Below are 26228 nucleotides of genomic sequence, written 5' to 3'. Positions count from 1 at the left end.
ATGCTGTAAGCTGCCCAGACTCGCTTCAAAATTAGATGGGCAGCAAATAAAGTTAATAAATAAACAAACAAACAAATAAATAAACACATAAATAAATAAATACTGACTTTCTAATGATATAAACAGAAAGTCACGAGGTATTCATCTCCAAAGTCAGGTGACAAAATGGCTAAATTTGATCATATACACAAATCATAATATCTATAAAAAGAGCCAAATGGAATATGAGCTTCAAGAGTCATCTGAGCTACTACATCAAGAAGGAACTCTTTACTAGATGTCAGCTTCTTGCAAATCAGTTAAGGGAAGTACCCTTAACTTCAGCTATAGGCCTTCAATTTCATAGCAAGTAAGATTAATATTTACAAACCAATAGGCTGAAAGTCCCTATTGGACTTTTTCTACCTTTAATGCAAAAGGTAAATTACCTGTGAGGAAGACAGAGTCACACCATTAGCTGAGTGAAAAGAGGATAAAGGAGAACTCAATGAATCCCCGAAGACCACATGTCTTGACCCTTCTACAACTTCGCTGTTCCTCCGAGCATCCAAAACTACAGCTTCAAGAGGCTTTTCATATTGCAATGGTATACAGGAGGCACTTTAAAGACAGAAAAAATGCCAAATAAATGTCAAATATGGCATGCTTTAAAAATGCTCACTGAACAGAATAAAATATGCCTCAAAATATAGACTGTGAAGTCAATAACTCTGTTCCCACAACAACCAAACTGCAAACCAGTGTAACATTTACCCTAGCATGTTGTGCTAATCCTTGCCACATAGTTGCAAGTTCAGTGTGGTGTGTGAATCAGGAGAATTGGATTAACTCAAGTTCAGCTGTACAGTCAGCATTTAGGACACAACCAAAAGGTTTTTACCATATGGTGTCTTAAATAGCAAAATTATTTTTGAATATGAATCCTTTGATAGACAAAATGGCATAATTTACCTATTAAACAGAAATATCAGCAGTATTGGAAAGTCTTAAGATTAAATAAGTCTGACTACTTCAATCAATGTTTCTTATGTTAAGAGTAATGGAGTGACAGCTGTGTTGCACGATGGGCATTGTAACTAGTTGCAAACTGCTGAGCAAACTGAGAATATTAACATTATTAAGTCTTAAAGTTCACTTCTGAGGAAAGCAAAAGGGAAGGAAGTATTTTACCTTAAACCATGGCTATATGTTGCAATGCAATAAACTTGAGGTTCCACATAGTCCAGAGAAAAATCCTCAGTTGGAATAATGCAAATTTTGTGCTAGGAAAGAAAGACAATGTGCCTGTTAACTTTTTCCCCATTAACGGGTTAACAGCAGCATGTGAAAATGGGGCTGAATATTATTTAAACTTCTATTTATGCTTCTAGAAAAAGTAAAGATAAGAAAGCTTTCTAGCTAAAAGCTAACACAGTTTGTTGAGACTTGTGAATACAGGACTTGTTGGTGTAAAGCAGGGGTCTTCAAACTTGGCCCTTTTATGACTTGTGAACTTCAACTCCCAGAATTCCTCAGCCAGGCATGCTGGCTGAGGAATTCTGGGAGTTGAAGTCCACAAGTCATAAAAGGGCCAAGTTTGAAGACCCCTGGCCTACAGGTTTTTTTTGTAGAAGGATGTGTGAGTGTACTGTGCATGAGATTAACTTGGCCAACATTTACTCACTGTATTGTCTTAGACAGCTCATTTGCTTTTGTTAAGGAAAGAAGGAAGACACAGAAAGATTAAATCTTCATATACCCAAAAGGTGGCAGTAAAGATTTTATAATAAAACTACCGTATTTGAACCTGAAGAGAGGAATCTCTAGAGAAGTGATTGTTTTATCTAGTGTACTGTATGGTTCCAGAAAAACTATTTATACATTTACAGCTTGACTTTCTTCTGAGTGCTCAAGGTGGCTCATGTGGGGGCTTCCTCTAGGTAAGCTGAGAGAGAGAATTGGCCCAAAGCTACTCAGTAAATTACATGGTCAAGTGAGGCTCTGAAACTAATTCCTTTGAGTTGTCTTCTGCATTCATAAAAACACGTATATACAATCATATACCTATATACAGGAAGCACTCAATATATACAATCATATACCTATATACAGGAAGTGCTCAGTTAATGATCGTGACTAGGACCAGCAACCCCATTGCTAAGCGATGCAGTTGAAAAGTATGACAACTTGTCTCTTATACGAGCAGGGGGTTGGACTAGAAGACATCCAAGGTTCCTTCCAACTTTGCTATTCTATGTGTCTGCATTGACTTACAAAGGCAATTCCAACAGTTCCATCGGCCATTGTTAGGTGAATCTCACATGGTTGTTAGGTGTGATATCACATGATAATCATTTATGACTCCTGCCAGTTTCCCCATTGACATGTTGGAAATTGGCAGTAAAGGGTCCAAATGTTAATCACAAGACTGTAAGACACTGCTATGGGATAATTGTAAGCTAGTTGCCAAGCAATTGAATTACAATCATGTGACCGCAGAGACAATACAACAGCTGCAACGACAAGTCCTTATTGTAAGTCCTTATTCAGTATTGTTGTAACTTCAGTCACCAAGCAATTAGTTGCTGAACAAAGACTACCTATATTGTCTCCTGGGCAGATAAAATACAATATTCGCACATAGCCATATATATTTACATTTACATTTCTCATTACACTTCTTTTGAATTCAGTCCCCTGTAGCAATGCTAACAAGAAGTAAAGATGGAAGGAAAAGGGAAGGGTCTTGGGCTGTAAGTGTAGAAAAGCTGGATTTGGGGTTGGGAGCAGGACCATTGATGGACAGAAGGATATAAAAGGAGATGGGCAGGCAGTAAAGGAAGAAAGTTAGATAGAATCATGACAACTGGGTAAAGCTATAAGACAGACACCAAAGCAGACATGGAGAAAACAGCTTTTATGAGTAGAGAGATGTGGGGAGAATACTTGGAGGTTGCTGCAGCCTCTTTAAAAAAAAGCAGTTCAAGACATTTTAACTCATCTTAGATTCCTGGCTAAATGAGGAGTTCAAAGTCTAAAAACTGAACTTGTAAAAAGTTAATTCTATATTTAATCACTTGCTTGGGAAGTTAACTGTCTACCTATCCTGCCTTTTCATATACATCTCAAGAGAATTAAAACAAAGAACCTGCAGCAGCTTTTTGAAATCTAAATGCAGATGTATCCAAAGTTTCTGCCTGAAACATAGAAACATTTGTATCTTACAAGAAAGCCAATAGTGGGCAGAGATAAAACCACTGCCTTTTTCTCCCTCCTCCATTCACGCATAGTTACAAAATTGTGGCTCAGTGATTGTGATGATGAGCATTATATGAGGTGAGAACTTATCACAACTGACATCTTCTTCAATTGTGCCTCCACGTTCCACAAATCTCAAAAGAATTGCTTCATAAGTGGGACTGTAGTTTTCTACAGACATTGGTGAACATGGACATTTAGAATGACTTAGTAGTTCTAACTCAGTAGTTAAAACTTAGAACTCAACAGTTCTAACTAACATTCAGTAGTTCTAACAACAGGAACTCAAGGTAGCAAGGTACCAAGGATTAACTTATAAAGTTGTACATGACTTGTGGCCTGGATATTAACAGAACCACTTATTCCAATTAGAATCTGCCTGCCTAAGGCATGCCAGTAGACTGCAAGGAGTCCTCTTTCCCAAGAGGTATTGAGAGAGTGGACTCAGAAAGAAATGTTGTCTATTGGAGTTCCCTCCTGTGGAAATAGAGCCCTCCTAGAAATAAGAACAGTAACCTCATTGCCAATATTTAGAAATCAGTGAAAATGTGATTATATAAGCCAGCATTTGAGGGCTGAAATGTGGAAGATTCATATACCTAGGGTCTATGTGGACACTTACAGGTAGTCCTCGAACTTATATAGTTCATTTATTGACCGTTCAAATTACAGCGGAACTGAAAAAAGTGACTTATGATAGTTTTTCACACTTATGACCTTTGTAGCAGCCCCATGATCATGTGATCAGAATTCAGATTCTTGGCAACTGGTTCATACATTTGACAGTTGCTGTATCCCTGGGTCGTGTGATCGCCTTTTGTGACCGTCTGACGAGCAAAATCAACGGGGAAGCCAGATTCACTTAACAACTGTGTTACTAACTTGTCAACTGCAGCGATTCACTTAACAACTGCGACAAGAAAGGTCATAAAATGGGGCAAAACTCACTTAACAAATGTCTTGACTTAGCAACGGAAATTTTGAGCTCAATTATGGTCGTAAGTCGAGGACTAGCCGTATTCTTGTTATTGTGATTTTATTGCAATTTTGATTTATTAATATTATATGTACTTTATAGTTTATTGTACAGTATACTGCTTTGTTAACTGCTTAGATTCAGATGTTTTAAATTAGAACAGCATAAAGTGTAATGAGCAAACAAACAGAAGGTGACTTGGTCCTTCATGCAGCTTTCATGGTTTTTCCATGTATGAATTAAAAAAAAAAACAACCTTGAGAGTCCTGCCAGATAAGAGGCTATCTAATTCAGTATTCTGTATCCAACAGTGGCCAACCAGATGCTTTCTAATCCAGGTAAAGGATTTTAGACAAGGATCTTGCCTTAAATCTTATTGTCTTGGGCTTCAGACCCAAATGATAAATATGGAATCTAGCCTGAGTCGTAAAAATGAACGCCAAATTGCTGAGAATTTAACTCTTGACACTTTGGAGAATCTAAAAATTCCTTGTGAAATGTCCCAACAAGATGATTCCCATGCCAGATGATTTTGGCTGCATAACAAGATTTATTTTGTAAAATAAAAAATAAATAAAAATAAAATAAAAGATAAGCATGCAAAACACTCTGAAGTGATCTAGATGGTTTATAGATAAGAATTCATTAGCATCTAGCAGCAACCTTAATTATGACAATTTAATGACAGAGCATGTCACTTAAACAAACAATAAGAATGGATTTTGCCAGAGACCCTAGGGAGCTGCTCACTCCGATATATAGAGCAGAAGGATAATTGGTTGAGCTGGAATAAGATAGCATCCTATATTTCCTATGTAAAATAGTGGCACATTTTCTTGATATTCTGTTTAGGAAAATATATAAACTTACCAGTAGAAAATCTATAGCTGATGACCTGAGATGTAATGTGGTATCAGCCAAAAGGTCAAAAACTGCAATACGAGCCATATCATCGATCACAACACTGCGACAAAGGAAGCTGGAATAGGTTTTAAAAGCAGTTAGTAACTAGGTCCTAATATTCTCTAATTCCAAAGAAGTTTTTTGCTTTTTTTTCTGCCTTGAACTTCTCCTCTATAAAGCTATCACCCAANAAGATTGATTTGAACAGAGTCACAACCAGGTGGACAGATTTTAGGACTGCGTGGGATACAACAGGATTCTAGTAACTAAATCCATGGTATCAAAAAGTGCTGCAGATGTGCATTCAAAACCTAATAAAAAAGATATGTTGAAGTTATGTATTTAATCCAGGAATATAGGATTTTTAAAAAACCAAATTGTGCTTTTATACAACTGCCCATAATTCCATTCCTGGTTTCATTTCCCAATCTTCATGAGTGACCGACCATACAAAGAAATGTTTGAGTTATTGCTATAGTTCAACAATAGAAATAGCAATCAAAATACCTTTCATTCATCTGGAAATCATCCCCTTAGGCAGGATGCAAATATAATAATATTAATCTCAAGAAGTAGAATCTGAATATTCCTATATTCATTTCAGTGTAACAAGTACAATCTTCAGTTTTTACATATTATCCACACTTCAATTATACAAGGGGAAAAAACCCCTTAATTAATGGTATGTAACTATTTGCATGAGAAAGAAACTACAGCTTTTTTTTTTTTAAGCAGAGGCAAAGAATTGAGCCTGAGAAACATACATGTTATTAAGAGCGCTATTTTTATCAGGAAAAATAAAGGAGATAAAGAAAAGGAATGCATTGGAAACTAAGAATCCCAGGAAAGAAAGAAGAAAACACAGGTTTATTTAGATGATGAAAGCCCAAAACATGAACTTATTACATTTTTCTCACCTATATTTGCAGCTGTATATATTAATTTTAGCCTCCATCACTTGCCCAAGACTCTCAGTCTTTATTTTACCTACATAAATTAGGTCATGATCTGTGACATACTCAAAGATGATTACATAGCGGCCAACTTGGGGAACCTTCAGTTTGATCTGTAGATTCACCTAAAGAAGATTCAAATCATGCTTGGATGTTATCAGAGTAATGGAGGTGGCTTCTTCTTTCATACACTAAATAACAACCTAGTTTTTTAAAATAAAGGAGAGAAATATCAGGTCAAACAGATGGGTTTCCAGGCAGTTCCAGGTATTTTCTCACACTTTTTAAATTTAGCAAATACTACCTGAACCTCCAGATTAACCTCAGCTAATAGGGAAGTAAACCTGTCAATGTTTTTTTGCGAGGAAAATGATAATTATTTTCTCCTGCTTTCTCCAGGGTTAATACTTTCCCTATACATTTAGCTTCCAACATGGTGTCCATGTCCTTGCAGATATCTCTACCCTACCTGTTTTATTTTAATTAGATTTTTAGTATTGTGCTGTAAAACAAAATTCTAGCATCCAGTGTCATCTTTATGCAGTATTTCAGAAGGCCTCTAGGGCTTACATGAGTCATAAAAACAAAGATAGTGGATGCTGCATCCACTGGTTCACCAACCTGCCCAGGAAAAGAGAAGCACAGTGGATGAGATATTCTGAAGCACAAATAAATAGAGGTAGAGCAACCACATCAGTCTGTCTTCTAATAAAAAGTATTTCTAAATTATTCACATCTACAATGGCTGTCATAAAATAAGCTCCTTGTTGGCCATAGCTTTGTGAAAGCTACCCTCAAAATTTACAATGTGCACGTGAATCCAGAAAGAATATGCATAAAACTAAAATGTATCAATCTGGCACATACTGTGACAAATCTATAGGCTAACAAGGAAGCTATCAGAATTGTATATACAATTGTAATGAAATGTGTGGATTATCTTGGGAAATGAGGGGAAGAGATGTTGCCTAGAAAACAATCAGACAAGAGAAACAGGAGCCCCCAGTGGCTTAACAGTCAAGAAAAGAAACATAGGAAGGACTACCCTAATTGATCAAGCAGTTATCAGTGGTGGTAGGAAGTTTATACTTTTAGACTTGCACGATTCTGTTGATGTAGCCTTACAATAAAGTAAAATTAGTTTAATTCATTGTTTTCCCTGGCTGATTTACCGAAGAGGGGTAACAATAGCTCACCTTCCCTTAAGCATTCAGAGGAGAAAGATACAGATCTACATTTTGTCGTGCCCCATTTGGAGGGGGATGGTTATATAGCAATAGCAATAGCACTTTGACTTATATACGGCTTCACAGTGCTTTACAGCCCTCTCTAAGCAGTTTACAGAGTCAACATATTGCCCCAACAATCTGGGTCCACTTTTTACCGACCTCGGAAGGATGGAAGGCTGAGTCAACTTTCAGCCAGTCAGAATTGAACTCCTGACAATGGGCAGAGTTAGCCTGCAATACTGCATTCTAACCACATATACACAGACACCGTGGAGGAAGCAAGAACGGTCTTTACAGTATTTTTACACAATATATATCCTGTGTGGTGTTTTCCGTTACACAGACTGTCAAGAGATACTGTAGGCACTATGTAACCAATTTTGTCCTATAAGGATATCTTACCTCCTGGCCATTAATATGAGACATCACTGGATGTTTGACTGTTGGCTGTTGGAAAGTTGTTTTTCGGTATTCTCCCCCATGCAAGAAAAATGTTACTTCTGTACCAAAAACACAGCGATATTTATCTACTGGCAAGTATTCATACTGCAAACAACTTGAAAATAAAAAAGGAAAGTGTTTAACTGGATCATCAACATAAATTTTAGATAACCATAATAGAAGATCCATTAATGTCCCTGAGATACTAACTTATCTGTTGGGATATATCCTGAATATGTGCAAGGCTGTACGACTGGAAATTGCAAGATGGATGCTTCATAGTAGTCACTTGGTAAGAGGACTAGGTAATCCTGAAGTGACAAAACAATACTAGCATAAGCATATTAATAGCCAATAATGTATTATATGAAAGTTTCAACAAAATTACCTAATACACCAGCTTTCTCCAGCCTCTGTATTCTCCAGAGATGTGAACTTCAATTTCCAGAATTCTCAACAACAGAAATGTTGGCTGGGGAACTGGGAGTAAAAGTCCATACATCTGAGAATACTCAATTTAGAGAAGGCTATAATATACATTTGCAAACAAGGTTCAGGCTAGAATCCATTCAGGATTAACAATACAATTCACATATCACATAACAGATATCAATCTATATGTAATCTACCCATATTGAAACACATTCCAAAATAATCCTATGTGCAATTGTGGTTCAAAAGCACAGGTCTGTGTTCACCATATCCATCAGATTCCTACTGCTATTACAGGGATGAATCTCAGGTATAAATCAAATTCTAGTAGCAGCACTTGAACAGAGTAACTGACTCATTCTATACACCAGTGTGAGATCTGATTTCCTGAATAGACATTTCCCTTTTATTTGTACTCTAGAAAAGAATTAGTTTCCAAAAATATAAATATTATTGTGATAGATCTTCTTACCAGAAGGACACCCTCTACCATGATTTTAAACATCCAAGTTCCAGGTCCCAATAAAAATGAATCTGCAAAACTTTTTCCTGGAATAGTTACAAAAGCTGGCTCTCTACTGAGTGGGAAGAAGATGTCTTTACTCTGATCAGTCCCTGATGGAAAACAAATCAAATTAATAATTTATTGAACATTATTCACCCAACAATAACATTACTTAATTCAAATTAGACAGTCAACCAGTGAAGAGTACATTTCCATATATGATCTGCCAGCATGGACACCATTCCCTGGAGACTCTGCAGCCTGATTCTAATGCAATGAGCTTATATAAATAAAGTGTGATTTAGAAGAATAGAACAAACCATGTGTCCATATTTCCTCTTGTATCCAGCTTTGAAGCTCACATTTTGCTTTATTAAAGCTGGAGTTTGTTGTGATATCTGAACTGAGCACCTTTAGTTAATCTCTGCTTACAGATGAAATCTTGGTCTGTAAGCAAAGATTAAAATATAATTTCCATATGAATGTTGTGTGAAGTAAGTTGGCTGTTGGGATACAAGTACCAGAATTGGACACATAAAATGAGGAAACCAATTTAGGCAAGAACATGGAGACTATTCTCAGGTAAATAAATTCAAATATATCTGCTGCTTATGATACCTTCATTCAAACAAAAAGAACCCTAAATTTAGCCCTGAAGCTCATCAAAAGCAAACTTTATATACTTTATGGCAACCAACTTAAATTTTCTAGTGAATGAATGTTCAAAAAAGTTATCAGCAGTACAAGATGTTCATCAACTATAGTTGCCTCTTAATAACACTCACAACCCACAGCTTTAAAGATACATGATTCATCTAGTCTAATGTTTAACAAACAAGCTGGCTAGGGAATTCTGGGAGTTGAAATCCACACACATCTTAAAGTTATCAAATTGAGAAACACTCATCTAACCAAATCTCAGTACAGGTACCATTCACATTGTATTAACCTCTCAGACAAAGCACCCATATTTCAAGTTCTAATCCCTCTGTCAAATAACATTGCTGGCTACTTAGAGGCTGGAAATGGTAGCTTTCAAAGGCACATAATTAAAGCCAAAAGCAAGTCTGCCAAAATCACTTTTCCTAAAAGCACCTTAAGAAACATCTGTCAGCACTACAGATCTAGTAAAGGCAAGCACAGAGAAATATGGATTAATTATGAAGATCGTTAGCATGACATGCACATGTCGGCATCTTTTGTGATACTAGAAAGGTACAGCAACTGAAAATTGTTTAACTTGCTGGGTTATAGGGCTTGTTTTCATAATCACTTGTTCAAAGATAAGTAAAAAAAAAAAAATTCAAGGAAGAGCACAACACCTGAGTAGCTGGGAGGCTTTATACTTTTCTTTAGCTTGACCTTGCTTATATCCAGAGTGATTAAAACAATTTATTCTGGATTTATGACCAGACAGGACATTTCTGCCACTATGTATTTATAGGTCACGTTTGCAGCCATAAATAAGGGCAGACAGATCACCGATAGCCTAGTGAAGATGCACAAAATCTATCTCGAACTGAGTCAGGATGCCAGTTCAATATATTTCCCTGAATTTTTGTTTGAATTTGGTTACATGAACTTTCAAATATCTTCAGTCAAAGGAACCTGTGATATAAATCACTCAGAACACCCACATCTATGATCACAGAAAACACTTAACTAATAACAGAATTATCCTATTTTCTGGGATTACTTCCTATTTCCTACATAAATAGGCTGAAATAGTGTACTAAGTCAAATGCACACAGACAGATTTACAAAAGGACAATTACCACTAATGAAGCACACAATGTTACATAAAAGCAAGCAACTCATGGTTTTTAAGAAAACCAATTAAGCATGTTGAACAAGCACAGCCTACATGAGAAAAAAATACCTACAGTGTGCATGCAGGAAAAAAAATGCACGGCTGATACAAGACCTATCAGAGGCCTGCCCAAAATGAAAGTTGGCAAGATCAAGCATCAAGTAAGAGACTACAAAATGCACAAAACTCACTGGATTATGTAAACAAGCCTTATTAAATACACCCTGAATTGCACTGAACGTCACTGTACATCATTCACTGAATTCTGCATCCGTCCTGCTTACCTACCTTTTAGGGTCCGGGATTGATAAGCTGTTATGTGGCCAGATACTATTGCAGTTCCAGGATTTATATATCTCAAGATAACATGAAATAAATAGGGTTTTGGTTTCTTCACACTCAAAGTTATCCTGACTTCATTCTGTAAAATGGAAGTTAATAAAACAAGAAAAAGATAGACAGCCATAAAGTGCCAAAAGGGTAAGCCATGCAAGCAAAATATTCAATGTCTATCGGGGGGGGGGGGGAAACCCTCTCTGTTTTTTTTTTCTCTCTCTCTAAATAGATACAGACATGCAGATGAATACATAGAGAAAGAAGCCTTTCCTGAAGTAAGGAAGAGAGAAGATGGGCAAACCTAGCAAGAAATGTAATTCACTTACAAGTGTTATTAGGGTCAAAATGCTTTCCCTCAGCAACTGAGATCTTCCCTTTAGAGTGTTTTGAAACCAAGCTGACATAGTGCAGTACTAGATGGAAGAGCTTAGGAGAAGCCACAGTGACAGGAACTACCACCTCTGGCTGGGAAAATAAGAAGCAAAGAAGAGGACAGGAAAGCAAATTACTTAATACTACCACCGAAAGACAGGAAACATCTAGACACATTAGAAAATGCAAACACAATGGGTAAACTTTACTGTAGGTCCAAAAAGAATAAAACATTTCACAATGAAATCCAATCAAGCATATAAACTGATATATTTAGAATAATGCCTATTGTCTGAGACTCATCAACTTTCTTATATTCATCTGTCTGAGAGTAAGCCCCACTGAATTCAGGGTTTTCATTTCTGGTATGATTGCCAAGTGAATCAGTGAGGGACTGTAGTATCATGCACTGTTATCCAATTAACTTTGATATTAATTCAGTGAAATGTTGCATCCAACAATCAAATATTATATACTTTGTGTTATGGCCATTCTTTGACCAGTTTTATATTAGATATTTGAAAAGTAGGGTGTTTCTCCTTTTAATATGTTAATATTTTGTTATAGCTCACTATCAAGAGAATCCAATTTAATGTTATCAATGCAAGGGATACAGTTGGGAAGAGTTCCATACATTACTCTTCTTATAATTGTTTGAAGACAATCATTTTCTTCAAAATCATCCTTTTTATTATGTTCATAGAAATGCAACAATTTGATTTGAGGTATATTACTTCCATTTTTCTCTCAGAAGTCTACAAAAAAGTTAGTCCTACTCTCTCTGTTCTTATTTTCAAATATGATGTTGACCAGTTCAGTGGAAGCAGATGGGCTGTAATCTCATGTCTCACAAATCAATGTCATAGAAAATAGCCAAGAATAATTTCCTGCGTTGTCAACAAGCTGCCTTCAGTTTAACTATACATATAAATTACATTTTAATTGGTATTTGGGAGACATGGATTTCTAACCAATCTCAATGCTAAATAAACAAACATCCTAAAAGGAATTGGGATTAATTAATCAAAACCTAATTAATTTAATTTCTGAATACATTTCTTCTTTTTGGTAATTAGGCTGTACCATTTTTTTTCATAGAAAAATTCAGGTTTTGTAACACACAACCATTCGTAATGGGTTGAATTATGTTAATTTCCAACACTGTTGCTCAAAAAGAGGGACGTCAAATGTTTCTATATGACTATAGAAGAACAATGGGATCTAAAGGTTTGTATATAAACCTTAAGCACATAATTGTTATGAAAATGTTATAGGTATATATGCTGTTCCAGGTTATCTTAGTTACTGCTGAGAAAATGAAATGGAATCATCACTTAGGTCTTTCTGCAGACTGTGTAATAAAGAGACCAAAGTTTATTGAAGGGTGCTGTGTTTTCCATCTCCTCTTTCACCACCTAAAACAGTTTTTCCTAACTTTGTTCACTTCAAATGTGTTAGATTACAACTATCATCTTTCCTGTCTTAAGAATGAAAAGTAACCTGAGCCAACAAATCTAGACAGGGAGTAGGCAGATCTAAAGAAAGGGATTTAAATCTGTGAAAACAATTCCAGCAGGATTAAAGAGATGGTGATGTCAGACCAAGATTAATTCACACAGCATATCTGGACCAAAGTAAAGTACATGCCTGTATTGAAGACATCTGTACATAACCTCTCCAACTAAAGCCAGGAAATTCTTGAGGATTATAACCAAATCGGACTCCTCTTCCATTAGGAGATATACCATCCTCAATTTCAAACTTCATGTGATGTAAATCAGGTAAGTAATAATTCTTTTCAGGCCTTTTATAAATGAGATAATAATAATGTCTTGGTTTCTTTTTGAACATTAATGTGCTTTATATTAACATAAAACTCTACTGGATCTAATATTTGTTTAGCATACAGTTTTTCACATTATTGCATTTAAGATAATAACTTATCTTCAGCTCACAGGATCCCTAGCAAAGTACACTGTCCCTTTACATCAAGCTTTAATTTACTTAACATCAGCAATATATTTTATCATTTATTCAAGTACCATTTTCCTGCTTTGCCTCTAAAAATAACTTCATATCCAAAATTCAAATCATGCTGTAACACATGGATATTTTAAGTACATTGTAGATTAATATAAAAATAGCAAAGAGAAATAGCACAGCCCTAATAAGCAAACTATCAGAATTAGCATCAATCCCAGACTTAAACAGAACTGCCTTCACCAAAGGTAAAACTAAAAAGAAAGGAGCAAATGGGTAGCTTGTTGGTAAGATTCACAACTGGAGTGCAGCCCCATGAAATCCATCTAGGAATGTAGTACAGGCTACTTAAATATTGTAATTTTGTATGTAACCACAGCTTATTTCATACTATATTATCAATCATGAAGATTGCTTCTAGATATAAAATGCCTAATAATGCCTAACAAAAGACACTTTGTAGTTATTCCGTTTTTCTTTCCTTAAACCTTGTGGGTTTGTTGCAGCATGAGGGAAAACATTGTGATTTTCCTGCTTTGCATAACTGAGGAGGGATGTCACAAAACAAGTCTTCCCATTTTACTTACTCCATGCAAGTTTTCCCAATTATGTGCCTTCTGCATTGGCAGTCACCTGACAGGTCATTGCAGACATGACTTACAGACCCTCCCACATCACATTTGCATCCTGCAAATGAAAAATAGAATCAAATCAACTTTTGGTCAGAGAACAAATACAACACACTACTAGAAGTACTGTAGGGCTCTGTGGGAAGAAAGATGAACAAAATGTTTTCCAATCACAGAATGAGAAGGAATGTTGAAGACCATCTCATTTACAAGGAGTCCGGATCATACACACTTCCAATAGCAGTTTGTCTATCTTTTCGTGAGGGCCATGACCGAAGAAGATACTATTATCTTCTAACTGGTTCTCATACTAAAGTCTAAAATATTTTGCAAAACATTGAATATTTATTATATTGGCCATCTATTTTAAAATATGTCTTATTTAAGCCAAATATTTATCAAAGGCTACAATTATAAATGAGTTTGATTGTATTATACTGTAGCCAATCTATGAATGGTAGCTGTGTTTACTGCTTGTTCTATCTTGCCCTTGCCTCTCTTGAAATATCTACCGTATTCACTACCATAACTGAAGTTTATTAAGGCAGATGTAACCTACTAAGTTTTACATAGCAGGCTCAAAATTGCATACTTATAAGAAGCATTCCAAAATGTTCATCAGCAAAGCTGTTATATAGCAATAATATACAAAAACAATATTTTCAGAAATGTATTATCCTGTATCAAATTTTGCTCTTAAAAAGCCATACTGTACCTTGACATCCAAAATAATTCTTGGTTTCCAGGCCATAATAACCAGCTTCACAAGTATCACAAGGGCCTCCACAAACATTAGGTTTACAGTAACACTCACCACCAAACTATAACAGGAGAGTTGGAAGGAAAAAACAAAGGCAATTTCAACCTTTCCATTGATACCAACAGTAGCAGAAAGGAAAACTTTGGAATTATGTGGCAAATGGGCATACAGCCACAAACAGCATATTTGATTGGATTGCTTCCTTAGAAATGCACAAGTTTTAAGTCTTCCCACAATTTAGAAAACAGGTTCCAGGTAGTAGAACAGACTGAAAACATTATCTTGTGATCTGTCATATTTCAACCAACTTTCAACTGCAGACACTCTTATAAGGTGAAATATATCAGAAATTGTCCTGAGAACATCAGAACATATGCTCACATTTCCATTAAGCTCATTCTTCACAAATTTCAGGAGTTACAATCTGAGAGTCTTCCACTAGTGATCCTTCCTAATGAATTATGGAGGAAGATCTTTTTCAGTACTGATAAGAGTGAGAAAATATTTATGGAGTACTGAACTTGACAAATCATCTACAACTTGAAATGCAGTAACTTACATTATTTTTAACACAGGAGGTTGTTTTTAGTGTTCTCCAGAACACTTACTGTATGATAAAGAAATTAAAAAGCAGAGGCAAAAATAAAGTTAAGCAAAACATTAAACTGTATCACGAATTTTAAGAGTGCCTGTGTCTATGGACAGATTGTGTTTAAAAGATGTTACAGAAGATCAACATGCACTAACTGACAAGATTGAAACTGAGTTGAAAATTGATTTACAAATGACAGGCTACAAGAATGACATTAATACAATATTATGCTGAACATGTAAAAAAAACCCTGCTAATGTCTTAATAATTAAAAAGTGATATACAAATAAGAAATCAAGACTATGACCTGGATAATTTTCATAACTTGGGCTTACAAAAGAGGCTTGTTAAAGTTTGAAGAATTTTGTGAGAAGGGACAAAGAAGAGATGAAAAGAAACATAATTCCAGTACAGAAATTGAAGGAAGTAAAGATCAAGGTTGTTAAAAATAAAAGGAATGAATATGATGTTGGTTTATTTTATCAAGGTTAAAATGAATATGTTGTTATATCTGGTAACCTTAATGACTTTTGCTGATCATGACTGAACAAGACTTTAAGGATTTGTTTCTGGATAACGGATAGGATATGGGAAGAAGATTTGTTGTATTATAAGAGAAAATAATGTCATTAACATTGATTATACTTGTTCTGATGAAGGGAGAAGTCATTTATTTATATATTCCCATTTTTTTCTTCACTATAATATTTTTTCTTTCTTTTTTTTGGAATTTCTATTTTTTTCTTTTTATTCTTCTATTTTTTTTAATTTGTATTCATTTTCACTGTTGTAATTTTAATCTTTAATTAAAAAAAATTATAAAATAAATTTGTATTTTTTTATTTCATAAAAAGACTTCTGTAATTTTTTAATGTAAACAGAATGTAAATAAACTGTTAGTAAATAAAATGTTTTTTACCTGCTGACATTCTCTAATTCCACTTAGTACTCCAGCTATATCACATTGGCAGTCTGCAAAAGAAAACAAAGCTATCTGAATCCCAGCTAATGAGAAATTCATTATAATACTGGAGTTCACTAATCAAATGACAAATCCTGGATATTTTGGTTCTGGTGGTTTTGTACAACTGATAGACAGATTTGACTTTCTTTACATAATACTAAAAAAAAATAAAATACCAGCAATGATGCACCAGTACAAAGCACACTAGTTTTCCAGTTCTCCAAACCTCTACTTTCAAGCACAATGTTAAAAATCATGGAGATAAGGAAGCAAAGATCTCAAAAGATTAGAACAGAATAAAAATATTTGAATAAAAATATTAAATGAAAATAGCATTTACTCTTTCAACAATTAACTTCAAGATGGTGGCAGTGGAGAAGTACAAAAAATAAACCTGAGATCTGCCCTGCAATTTCCATATTTACTGGGATTCTGAGAGATGCAATCAATTGAACCATACTATCTCTCTCTCATTTATTCTTGATCATGCTAAATATCAACTCTTTTCTCTAATGAGTCTGCTGCAAACATTGTTTTCTTTTTCCTAATCAAACTTCTTTGTCCAGCATTGATCATTACATTAATTAATAATGTCAGTTCAGTACTAATTTTTATTTTGATTGATGCAAGCACATTGCTGTATAGATGATGTAATTATTTGTGGGAGAAGAAATACAGTACACATCAATTTGCAGCATATTGTATATAATGCAGAGTATGCATTTTGCAAAATACATTAGCGTTTTGCCTCATAAACAAAAAAGCAAAAACTCCATGTTACACATTGAAAGGCCTCACAAACACTCCTGTCTTTCAGTAGCATGGAATCACAACTCTATTCCTTTCAAGGCTGATGAACACAAAATAATTTTGGAAAAACTGGAATGGTCTGAAAATAATAGGAGGAAAATAGACTTGATTTTCATTATATGAACGGTTACCTATACATCCATAAGGATTAGCACTAGCCAGGTTCCAATAAAGTGGCTTACAGATGCTACAAGTTGGGCCTTCTACATTTTGTAGGCACTGGCAATAGCCCTAACAATGAAGAAGAAAAGAAATTTATTATTTAAAAAAACTAAGCATCATACAGGCTAATGATGCAGATCAATATAGAAAACTGAAATAGGGAACAATTTTACAGGTGTAGAACTGATTTAACAAACAAGCTGTCAATTATATCCACAAGTGAACCTTAGTTCATAAATATTAGACTATACCAACTGTGATATTTACAGGACTCGAAAGGAGAGCTGAGGACTTTACATCAAAAAGTGGAAAATCTTACAGCAGAGGCCATCTTAGAAATTATTTTTTAAAAATACCTTACTTAATATAGAACTCTTCCAACAAGGACAAAAGTTTTCCACGTGGCACCAAAAACACTAGTGTGTGCCACAGAGTGTCACATGGGTCCTTGTTCTCTTCATCTTTTCATGTTTTATATAGAAAATAAACATGATTGCAAGAGCAGCTCATTTTTTTGTCTGGAGAAAAGCAAGTAGGGTAAAAAGAAGCACTCAAGGCTGATAAAACTATGTTTTATGTCTCCCAAGGGAGCCATTCTGGGAATGGGCCAATATCCCACACAGCCATTTTGCCAAAGAATCCATAACATTTTTTGACCTTTCATATTGAGATTCCCAGACATTTCTGAATGTTTAGCCTCTGTTTAAATACTTCTGATGAAAAAGCTTCCTATTATTGCAACAGAATATTTCACTTCCCACAATCAAGCATCTCTTATGGTATAGGTAGACCTTGACTTACAACCACCAAAGTTACGAAGGCACTGAAAAAGTGGCTAATAATTGGTCTTTGCACTTACAAACTGCTATCACTTCATGCCACTTATATAATACTCTGCTAATTATATAATATAATACTTACAGAAAAAGAATCTCTGGTTCCAGCAGGATCACATTCATTGATGACCCCTTTTTAACAATTTTAAAAAAAGGTAGTATTATTCTCAAAACTTTTTATCAATTTATACAGGAAGTTTAAGTTCAAAGAATTTGACCTTGCTCAACAGTGACTCACGGTTTATCTCCACAGCAGATGTCCTTCAGAATATGAATAATCAGTTATAATAAAAAAGCATTTCTCTGTGCTGAATCAGGGCTGGCCAAAACGCCCACTCAGTTCAAGATGCCAAGCATTTTATCAAAAGCAATCAACTTCTTTGCAAGGTATGTTTGCAGCTGAGCGGATCAAAATCTCCTGGTCTCAGACAAATCCATACCAGCTGCTGATTGTACAATGTTTCTATGAATAAAACTGTCCTTGTAATTCTTACCTTGGCAATGAGGAAAAGTTCTACTTGTTGAGATACATCTGTCACATTGCTGGCCTATGAAACCAGGTTGACATTCACACTGGCCTGTGGTTGGATCGCATGTGTCTTGGTAGGAGCCATACCGTGAACACTGACAAGCTGCAAAAAGATATGAATCTTAGAAAGAATGAATTTTTTTTAAAAAATTCTTATCTATCTCTGTCATTTGAGCCAATGAAATAGGTACCAATATACTACACAAAAAGTTTCTTATGCTTTTTCCTCCCCCCAGGTCCCAGTATATTAGTACATGCAGGGTATTTTTTAACTAACTGGAAACTGGGAGACCTCCTGAAACATTCCTATATCTTTTTCACTGGTGTTTGTTAATTTAGAGACACTGCCCTCCATGTGGGAGACATCTAATATGCAGCACAGACAACTGATAACATCAGCATAGCAATTCTATCATCTCCAAGTTTTGATTTAGTGGATAGTTGATTCTGTCTGTAGGTAAAATGTAATTATCTTACCTTTTGATTTAAAAGCCTTTTTTAAAGCACAAATATTTCTGTGTATATAAATAAATGTGCCCCAGTCTTAATTTAAAAAAAAAATCTTTTAATTTTTAGAAATTTGAGAACTCTGAATTAGAACAAAATTCAGTTCTCAATATATTATTATGACACCTCAGTGACTGTTTAACTTGTGTTCGTTTTTAAACTTTATAACCTGCCTTTTCACCTGATGAACGCCATTTATAAGTGCTTAAAATATGAAAACAAATCATGACCTACTTCGACAGAAAGAGTAATGGAAATACCCAATCGCACATCTGTCACAGAGAATACCCTGAAATCCAGTCTAGCATTGATAATGAACCTGTACCGCGATCACAAATATCATTATTGAACATCCCTGAGCCATAACATTGACAGGCTGTATTTAAAAGAAATGAATTAAAAATGTTAACAATAGCCTCGGGTTTCAAGCACAACAGGAGTGGGGAAAAAGTCTCCTAGTGATATTGCCCTGCAGTTATCTTTGGCATCTCCCAGAAGAATAGCAAAACTTACGCTGACAATGTGTTCCAAAATATCCTGGTCTGCAACGGCTGCCTAATACCGGAAGAGAGAAGAGCACGACAGTGTAACAGCATTTGCCAAGAATATCTTGATTGAAGTTGCAAGGTTGGGAGAGGTTGATGCTGCCTAGACAAAGCTCTAAATAACTAAGGGAATTGCAGAGCAATAATCCAGGTGCAGAAACAGATGTCAAATAGCTTCCAGTTAAAGATTTCCTGTGCTAAGAAGCTTCCTATGCCAGAGGGCCCTGTGATGGATAAACTCTTAATCAGCAAAGGTTGACATCCTCTGCAGGTGTCTGCTGGTGTAGGTGTATAGTACTTACATATGCATTTTTAAATATATGTCTGTATGATACACTTTTAAAATTCACATGAAAAGTCCATTCTTCTCAGCTGCTCATTCTGGCTGAGACCACTCCTACCACTTGCCAAAATAAACTCAGTGAAAAGAATATAGAGAATTATTATTATTTATTGAATTTATTTATTGAATTTATATACCGCCCTATCTCCCTTACGGGACTCAGGGCGGTGAACAGGCAATAATAAAAACCATGATAAATATACGCAGATTTCTGTTCTAAAATCAAATTAAATAACAGGCCTGCTCTAAAAATACCCCATACAAAACCCCCACTAAAACATAATCAAACTACGCCAGGCCGGCCGCATGGAATAGATGGGCCTTCAGGGCTCGGCGAAAAAGGCGCAGGTCTGCAACTGTACGTAGGTCGGGGGGTAGGTCATTCCAGAGGGCAGGAGCTGCCACAGAGAAGGCTCTCCCCCTGGGGGTCGCCAGCCAGCATTGTCTGGCCGACGGCACCCTAAGGAGGCCCTCTCTGTGGGAGCGGACTGGTCAAAGGGAGGTGTTTGGTAGGAGGCGGTCTTGCAAATAACTAGGTCCATTGCCATGGAGCGCTTTAAAGGTTGTTACTAACACCTTGAAGCGCACCCGGAAGGCCACAGGCAGCCAGTGCAGCTCGCGCAGGAGAGGTGTTACATTATATAGACTAATCCATCTGCTTATGTTTGTGTCTCCAGAATCTCAGGCCAGAGTATTTCACATCACTTGCTCCCATGGTAGGTACAGTATTGTAATGGAATAACAGAAGTTCAACCTCTGGAAAGCATTGTATTCTATCATTCAATTACAATATTGAGGGAAAACTAGCACAAGAATGTGAGCTTGGCCTTGCTGGATCAGACTCCTGCCCACCTAGCCCAGTAGTCTGTTCTCATAGTTGCCAACCAACTGCACAAGGAAACCCACTAGGGTCCCAAGAAATAGCCTTCAGATACCAGCAGACTGCCTTCGAGACTAATAGCCATTGATTTGCATGAGTTCCATGAATTGGTCCAACCCCTTTTTGAAGTCAGCTAAACTTCAAAATAAGTAGGATTATTTATTAACACAATTTATACACCGCCCAACTCCCAATGACTATTGCAATATTGTCCAAACTTCACTGCCAATCAATAACTAAGGAAACTCAAAACAACAAGTTCCCAAACTAATTGGGAAACTGACTAGTCTAGGTTATGAAAAAGGCTAGATGAACTTATCTTATCCATCTCTTGCTCAATATTCATCTTCTCTTACCTTGATTTATTCTTTCCTTCCAATAAGAATTTTCTCTCTCACAAAGTGAGAAAGAAAGAAGACTGGCTGTTGAAGGATACCCTGTAGTTTTTATGCAGTCAGAAAATTTAATAGAATAGAACTTCCTTCTTCCTATTTTTTTCTACCAAGGTAATATATTTCTAATTCAGACCCTCTTTTGTCCCATTTTGTCCCATGTTTCAGCTCCTGCAATATCTCCATGTTAGCAAATATCTGCATCTTGATATTTATAGCAAGACTTTGACACAATTATTCTTCTACTACAATTTTTAGTGACCACATTCCATAAGTGCTATAGTGGCACTAGACTGAAAAACAATTATAGCATTGGAACATCAAACAGAGAAAGAAAAAAATTAGAAGTCAGGGGGAAGCAAATTCATCCAGACAGGAAGTGTGTTTAAAAATAGAGTTGCCTGATTTCCAATCTAGATAATTAATCTGTCACAGAGATATAATTCCAGATGCTTGTAGAAGTTCAGCTTTAGCTCATATTTCAGAAAAGACTATTGCATGGCAATAAACTAAAATATTTACCTCCTTGACATTTAGAAGTATGACTTAGGAATGCTTAGAGGTAGCATTCTGATAAAAATGAGTATAAGAGAATCTGGAATAAAACAATGGATATTAATTTAGAGATTCACTGGACATGCTGTTACACTCACGGTAACAGAAAGGATAACTATGGTATCCATCAGCACACCGATCACAGGCTTCACCCTGATAGTTCAGCTTACAATAACAGTGACCTGACCCTTCTTCACAGCCATTGGAATGTTCAGGGCTACACCTGCAGGCTACAGGAAATGACATCATCAAAAGCTTTCTTCAAACACATTTATTTCCTAAAGTTTACTAAGTTTACTATAATTATAATAACAGGAATTCCTATTGTATACCAAATTGCTACTTTGCTTTGGCAGCAATAGATTTAATAATTATATTATTTTTTATCTTGAAATGCTGTGTGAAGCCTATCACATCAATATCCTTTTTAAGTACAAAAACCTAAGCAATTATTACTTCACAATGGAAATACATTTATTTTGTGTGAAATCAGCTACAACTACATTCTAGAAGGTTAATACAGTGATCTGAATCATTTATCATGTATCAAACACAGTTCAATTTTATATTCACCCCCACCAGCTCCCATATTTTAAGGACTCTTGTAATGGAATTGTATGACCATACTGTCAATGGAGCCCGTGATACAATGTTTCCCTTTATTTTGGCATTTGTATTCTGCTTCCATGGCAGCTTACCAAAAACCGTTAAAACAAAGTAAAACATTGTTTAAATCACACAAGTGCTCACGCAAAGAATGTGCAAAGCAGCAGAACCATAGCAGTAGTCTTCATTTTTTCCCCAAAAAAAGACTCTCAGTAAATAAGGAATGGTCTTTAGTTCCAAAAAGAACATGAGATTTGATACTGTACAGGTGAACCTCACTGGACAGTGCACTCTATAGACAGAATTGTATATACACATTCACTGAAAATACTTTCCTTATGGATACTTCTCTAACTTTTAAAAATTTGAGGCATGTAGGGAAATATCTCTAAGATGTCTAAAAAACAGACTCAAAACCAGGTCCTTAGCTGTTAAGTTCTTCAAAAGAACTTCACCTCCTCATGAAGTTCCTTTAAGAATAAAATGGCAGACCATTAAATAATATAACCTCACTTGCAGCACAAATAACCAGATTCAAATTATCCTACTTCAGAGACTGTACATTGTGAGGCATGGGTATATAGCCTTATAGGAGATATATACAATATCAGACAGACTAAAACAGACAAAATGTATAATTATCCAACAGTCTTGGCATTTGCCACCCTAACAGGGAACTTTTCCCATGTGATCTAAAATAAAAAGCATTATACGTAGTATAAATAAACTTCACATGGTAAAATATATTAAATTATTTTTTCTTATTAAAATATATTCAGGGGAATGGGCTAGTAAAAATAATAGAAAAATTGACATACGTATACATCCATGCACTGCTGTGATTGGAATACCATATGGACGATAGTAACCCTTCAAACATTTCTCACAATTTATACCAGCTGTGTTGTGCTATATGGGATAAAATAAAGGAGAAATTGGCATAAGAGAAATACAATCAAAAGAAGAGATAAACAATTTAAGTTTTGGCAACTTTAAGTTTGTTTTCACAATTAAGAAAAAGGTTGATGTAGCAGTACCATGACTTGTGATTTCTGTCAATGTATCAGGAATGCAGGCTGAACCAGGAAATAGTAACTTTAGGTTCATCAGGGATTGGTAATATTTTCTGATGGTGAGTGCCATCACATGATTTTATATAATATCATAGGGCATCAAGTTTAAGGAAAAAGGCAAATAAAATTAAAAATGCTTACATTATCATGAAATATCTGAATTTTCATATGAGATCTCATCAGATTTGGGACATTTCTATTTTTAATTTTATTGCAGTATGATGATGAGATTTTGTGGGTGCCACCTGATTGTATTATAAGTATTGCGCTGCCATCTTCCAAGGTTCAACTATTTATATGGTAAACAAGCAGAATTCCATCATGAAACATCTCTTTGAGCAATGGGGTGCTGGTACTTCACAGATAACTGGAATTACCAAGATTAACCACTCAATTTGATCAACTGCAAGGACCATCAAGGAGTTGAAGGTGCAACTTTGTCTAACCAATTATAGCTTTTCCTAGCTCTTTCTAACATATGACTTATTTTTTGTGTTTGACTTTTGATTCGTTTCTTGGTGTGAATTTCTGATCTATTAATTCTTGTTTCTATTTTCTCTGTTGTTTTCCTAACACAAAAGGGATTTCTCCTGTGACTCAAACTTAATATACATGGCCATATATCCAACATAGCATTGATACCGGTATAAAACATAAACTTAAAAATATCAACTGTAATAAATTCAACCTTATATGGAAGATGAATTCAGTTCTAGGCACCCTATTTCAAAAGGACAGTAACAACAATTCAAGCTCAGAGGAGGACAACCAAGATGATTAGTAGACTGGAAAACAAGCCCCATGAGGAACAGTTAAAGGATCTAGCCTAATGAAAGGACAACTGAAGAGAATTGTAATAGCATTCAAATAACTTAAGGACTGTCGTACAGAAATGGGAGTAGACATATTTTCTATTGCCCAAAGGACAGGGCCAGAACCAGTGGGCTAAAACTTCAAGGAAGTTAGCTCAAACTAGGCATCAGGAGGAATTTTCTACCTGTTAAAGGTGTTAACTGATGGAACAGACTCTACATAATCTTCAAATTCAGACTGTATTGGAGCCTGCCATTACATTCATATATCGCAGTGGTGGCGAACCTATGGCACGGGTGCCAGAGGCGGCACTCAGAGCCCTCTCTGTGGGCACACACGCCGTCGCCCCAGTCCTAAGCCTTCAGCTGGGTTTTATAAAACCTTTTCGCTTTAGGCCTCCACCACCGTGTACAAAAAAAAAAAAGGTTCAATCAGTCAATTTCAACTTCTCACGGGGAAAAAAAAGATCTTGCAAAGTTGGAATTGATTGATTGAACTTTTTAGTCCCACCCAGTCTGCCCTTACCACTGCAGCCACGCCCACCATATGGGCCACACCCAGCCAATGGGCCACACCCACCTGGCACCCGACGATGCATAAGTGGGTTTTGGGTTGCAGTTTGGGCACTCGGTCTCTAAAAGGTTTGCCATCAATGGTGGTAACATTTTACAACCTTTTCTACAGTGGTCATTAAGTGAAAACTGCAGTCATTAAGCAAACCAAAGGTTCTTTATAGGTAGGGTTTTGTTGAAAACTGAAAGTGCCGGGTTTCAGCCACACCATCATAAAACGTGATCACATGACCATGGGACAGTTGTAAATGCAAATGGTTGCTGAGCACTTGAAGTTCAGTCACATGACTGCAGAGACGGCCCAACCACTATCTAAACCATATAATCTTAGATATTGCCCTACTAAGGTAAAATAGTTCAATTCTACAGAATAGTCCTGCATATTTTGCAATCAAAATTGAATAAAGCTTTGAGTGAAAGAAAATTACTCTCTTCTCTAGCTCAGAACAATTGAAGTTCAGCATGCTATTTGCAACGTTCATGTACTTATCAATCTACAAAAGGTGTTACAGGGGGTTTACCTGACAGTCAATGCAGACTCCTCCCCCTTGATACTGTCCATGAAGATTTAAACTTTCTTTACGTTGTTCAACCTCACGATCATAATAGCAGTCAAGGGCGTGGCCATGACAGTTGCAGGCTGAGAAAGATGGTGGGTTAAAATTATTTTTAACAAAAAAAAGAAAATGAGCAATGGAACACTGATTTATTTTAAAAAAAATAGCACCACAAATTGCACAGAGAACGTGCAGTGACTTTTTCACAATCAGTAGCAAGGCAGATAATATGTGCTCAGCTTGAAACAAGAAGCATTCCCACCTACCAACTTTAATCAAGTTGGCTTGACACAAGAGATTAAAAAAGGCCATTTAATTGCTCTACAAAACTGCAGAATCACAGTTCAAATCTAAAGAAATACAGAGCTACTGTGGGATTCATATATGTTTGTATTACTTACCATTTACATAGTTATTAATTATCATTATACAATGTAAACCTTGCAAATGTGACCTGTGTTTACATTAAAGCAACACTTGTCTTTCCGCATGACTTACGTTCACAGAGATTTGGGCTAGTGGCTGTTGCAGATTGCCAGCTTTTTTGATTATACCCTGGACAGCAATGATCACAGGTTTCCCCACAAGTATTGTGTTGACATTCACATTGGTACCTGTAAGTATTAAGTAATTCTCAGTTAAATTTCCGCTGTTGCACTTTTCATGATTTTTGTTGTACTTTACAACCTTTTTTGCAGCGGTTGTACAATTTAAATGTGTACAATTTAAATGGTCCAGAATGCGGCCGCGCGGGCGGTGTTGGGAGGGACTCGTCGCTCCCATGTAACGCCGCTGCTGCGCGAGCTGCACTGGTTGCCGGTGGCCTTCCGGGTGCGCTTCAAGGTGTTGGTTATCATCTTTAAAGCGCTCCATGGCATCGGACCTGGATATCTCCGAGACCGCCTTCTGCCGCAGGTTACCCCCCATCG

At 36.1% G+C, this 26228-nt stretch overlaps 1 protein-coding gene across 1 annotated transcript in view; it reads right to left on the bottom strand.

The window, feature by feature from the left end:
- LAMA3 (laminin subunit alpha 3) overlaps positions 1-26228 on the bottom strand; it is a 104249-nt gene that overhangs the window by 71997 nt on the left and 6024 nt on the right. The window contains 21 exon segments of the mRNA XM_029284954.1: positions 429-600; positions 1171-1262; positions 5084-5192; positions 6034-6194; positions 7701-7854; positions 7950-8050; positions 8644-8786; positions 10775-10907; positions 12842-12998; positions 13762-13861; positions 14519-14624; positions 16075-16127; positions 17061-17160; positions 18013-18059; positions 18422-18577; positions 19198-19273; positions 19275-19339; positions 21777-21908; positions 23103-23193; positions 25264-25382; positions 25798-25926. Coding sequence (XP_029140787.1) covers positions 429-600; positions 1171-1262; positions 5084-5192; positions 6034-6194; positions 7701-7854; positions 7950-8050; positions 8644-8786; positions 10775-10907; positions 12842-12998; positions 13762-13861; positions 14519-14624; positions 16075-16127; positions 17061-17160; positions 18013-18059; positions 18422-18577; positions 19198-19273; positions 19275-19339; positions 21777-21908; positions 23103-23193; positions 25264-25382; positions 25798-25926 — 2396 coding nt within the window.

Source organism: Protobothrops mucrosquamatus, unplaced genomic scaffold (assembly GCF_001527695.2).
Source record: "Protobothrops mucrosquamatus isolate PMUCROS unplaced genomic scaffold, P.Mucros_1.0 scaffold_11, whole genome shotgun sequence".
In the NCBI taxonomy this organism is placed as follows: Eukaryota; Metazoa; Chordata; class Lepidosauria; order Squamata; family Viperidae; genus Protobothrops; species Protobothrops mucrosquamatus.
Note: the sequence above shows the minus strand (reverse complement) of the source record. Positions and strands in the feature narration are given on the sequence as shown.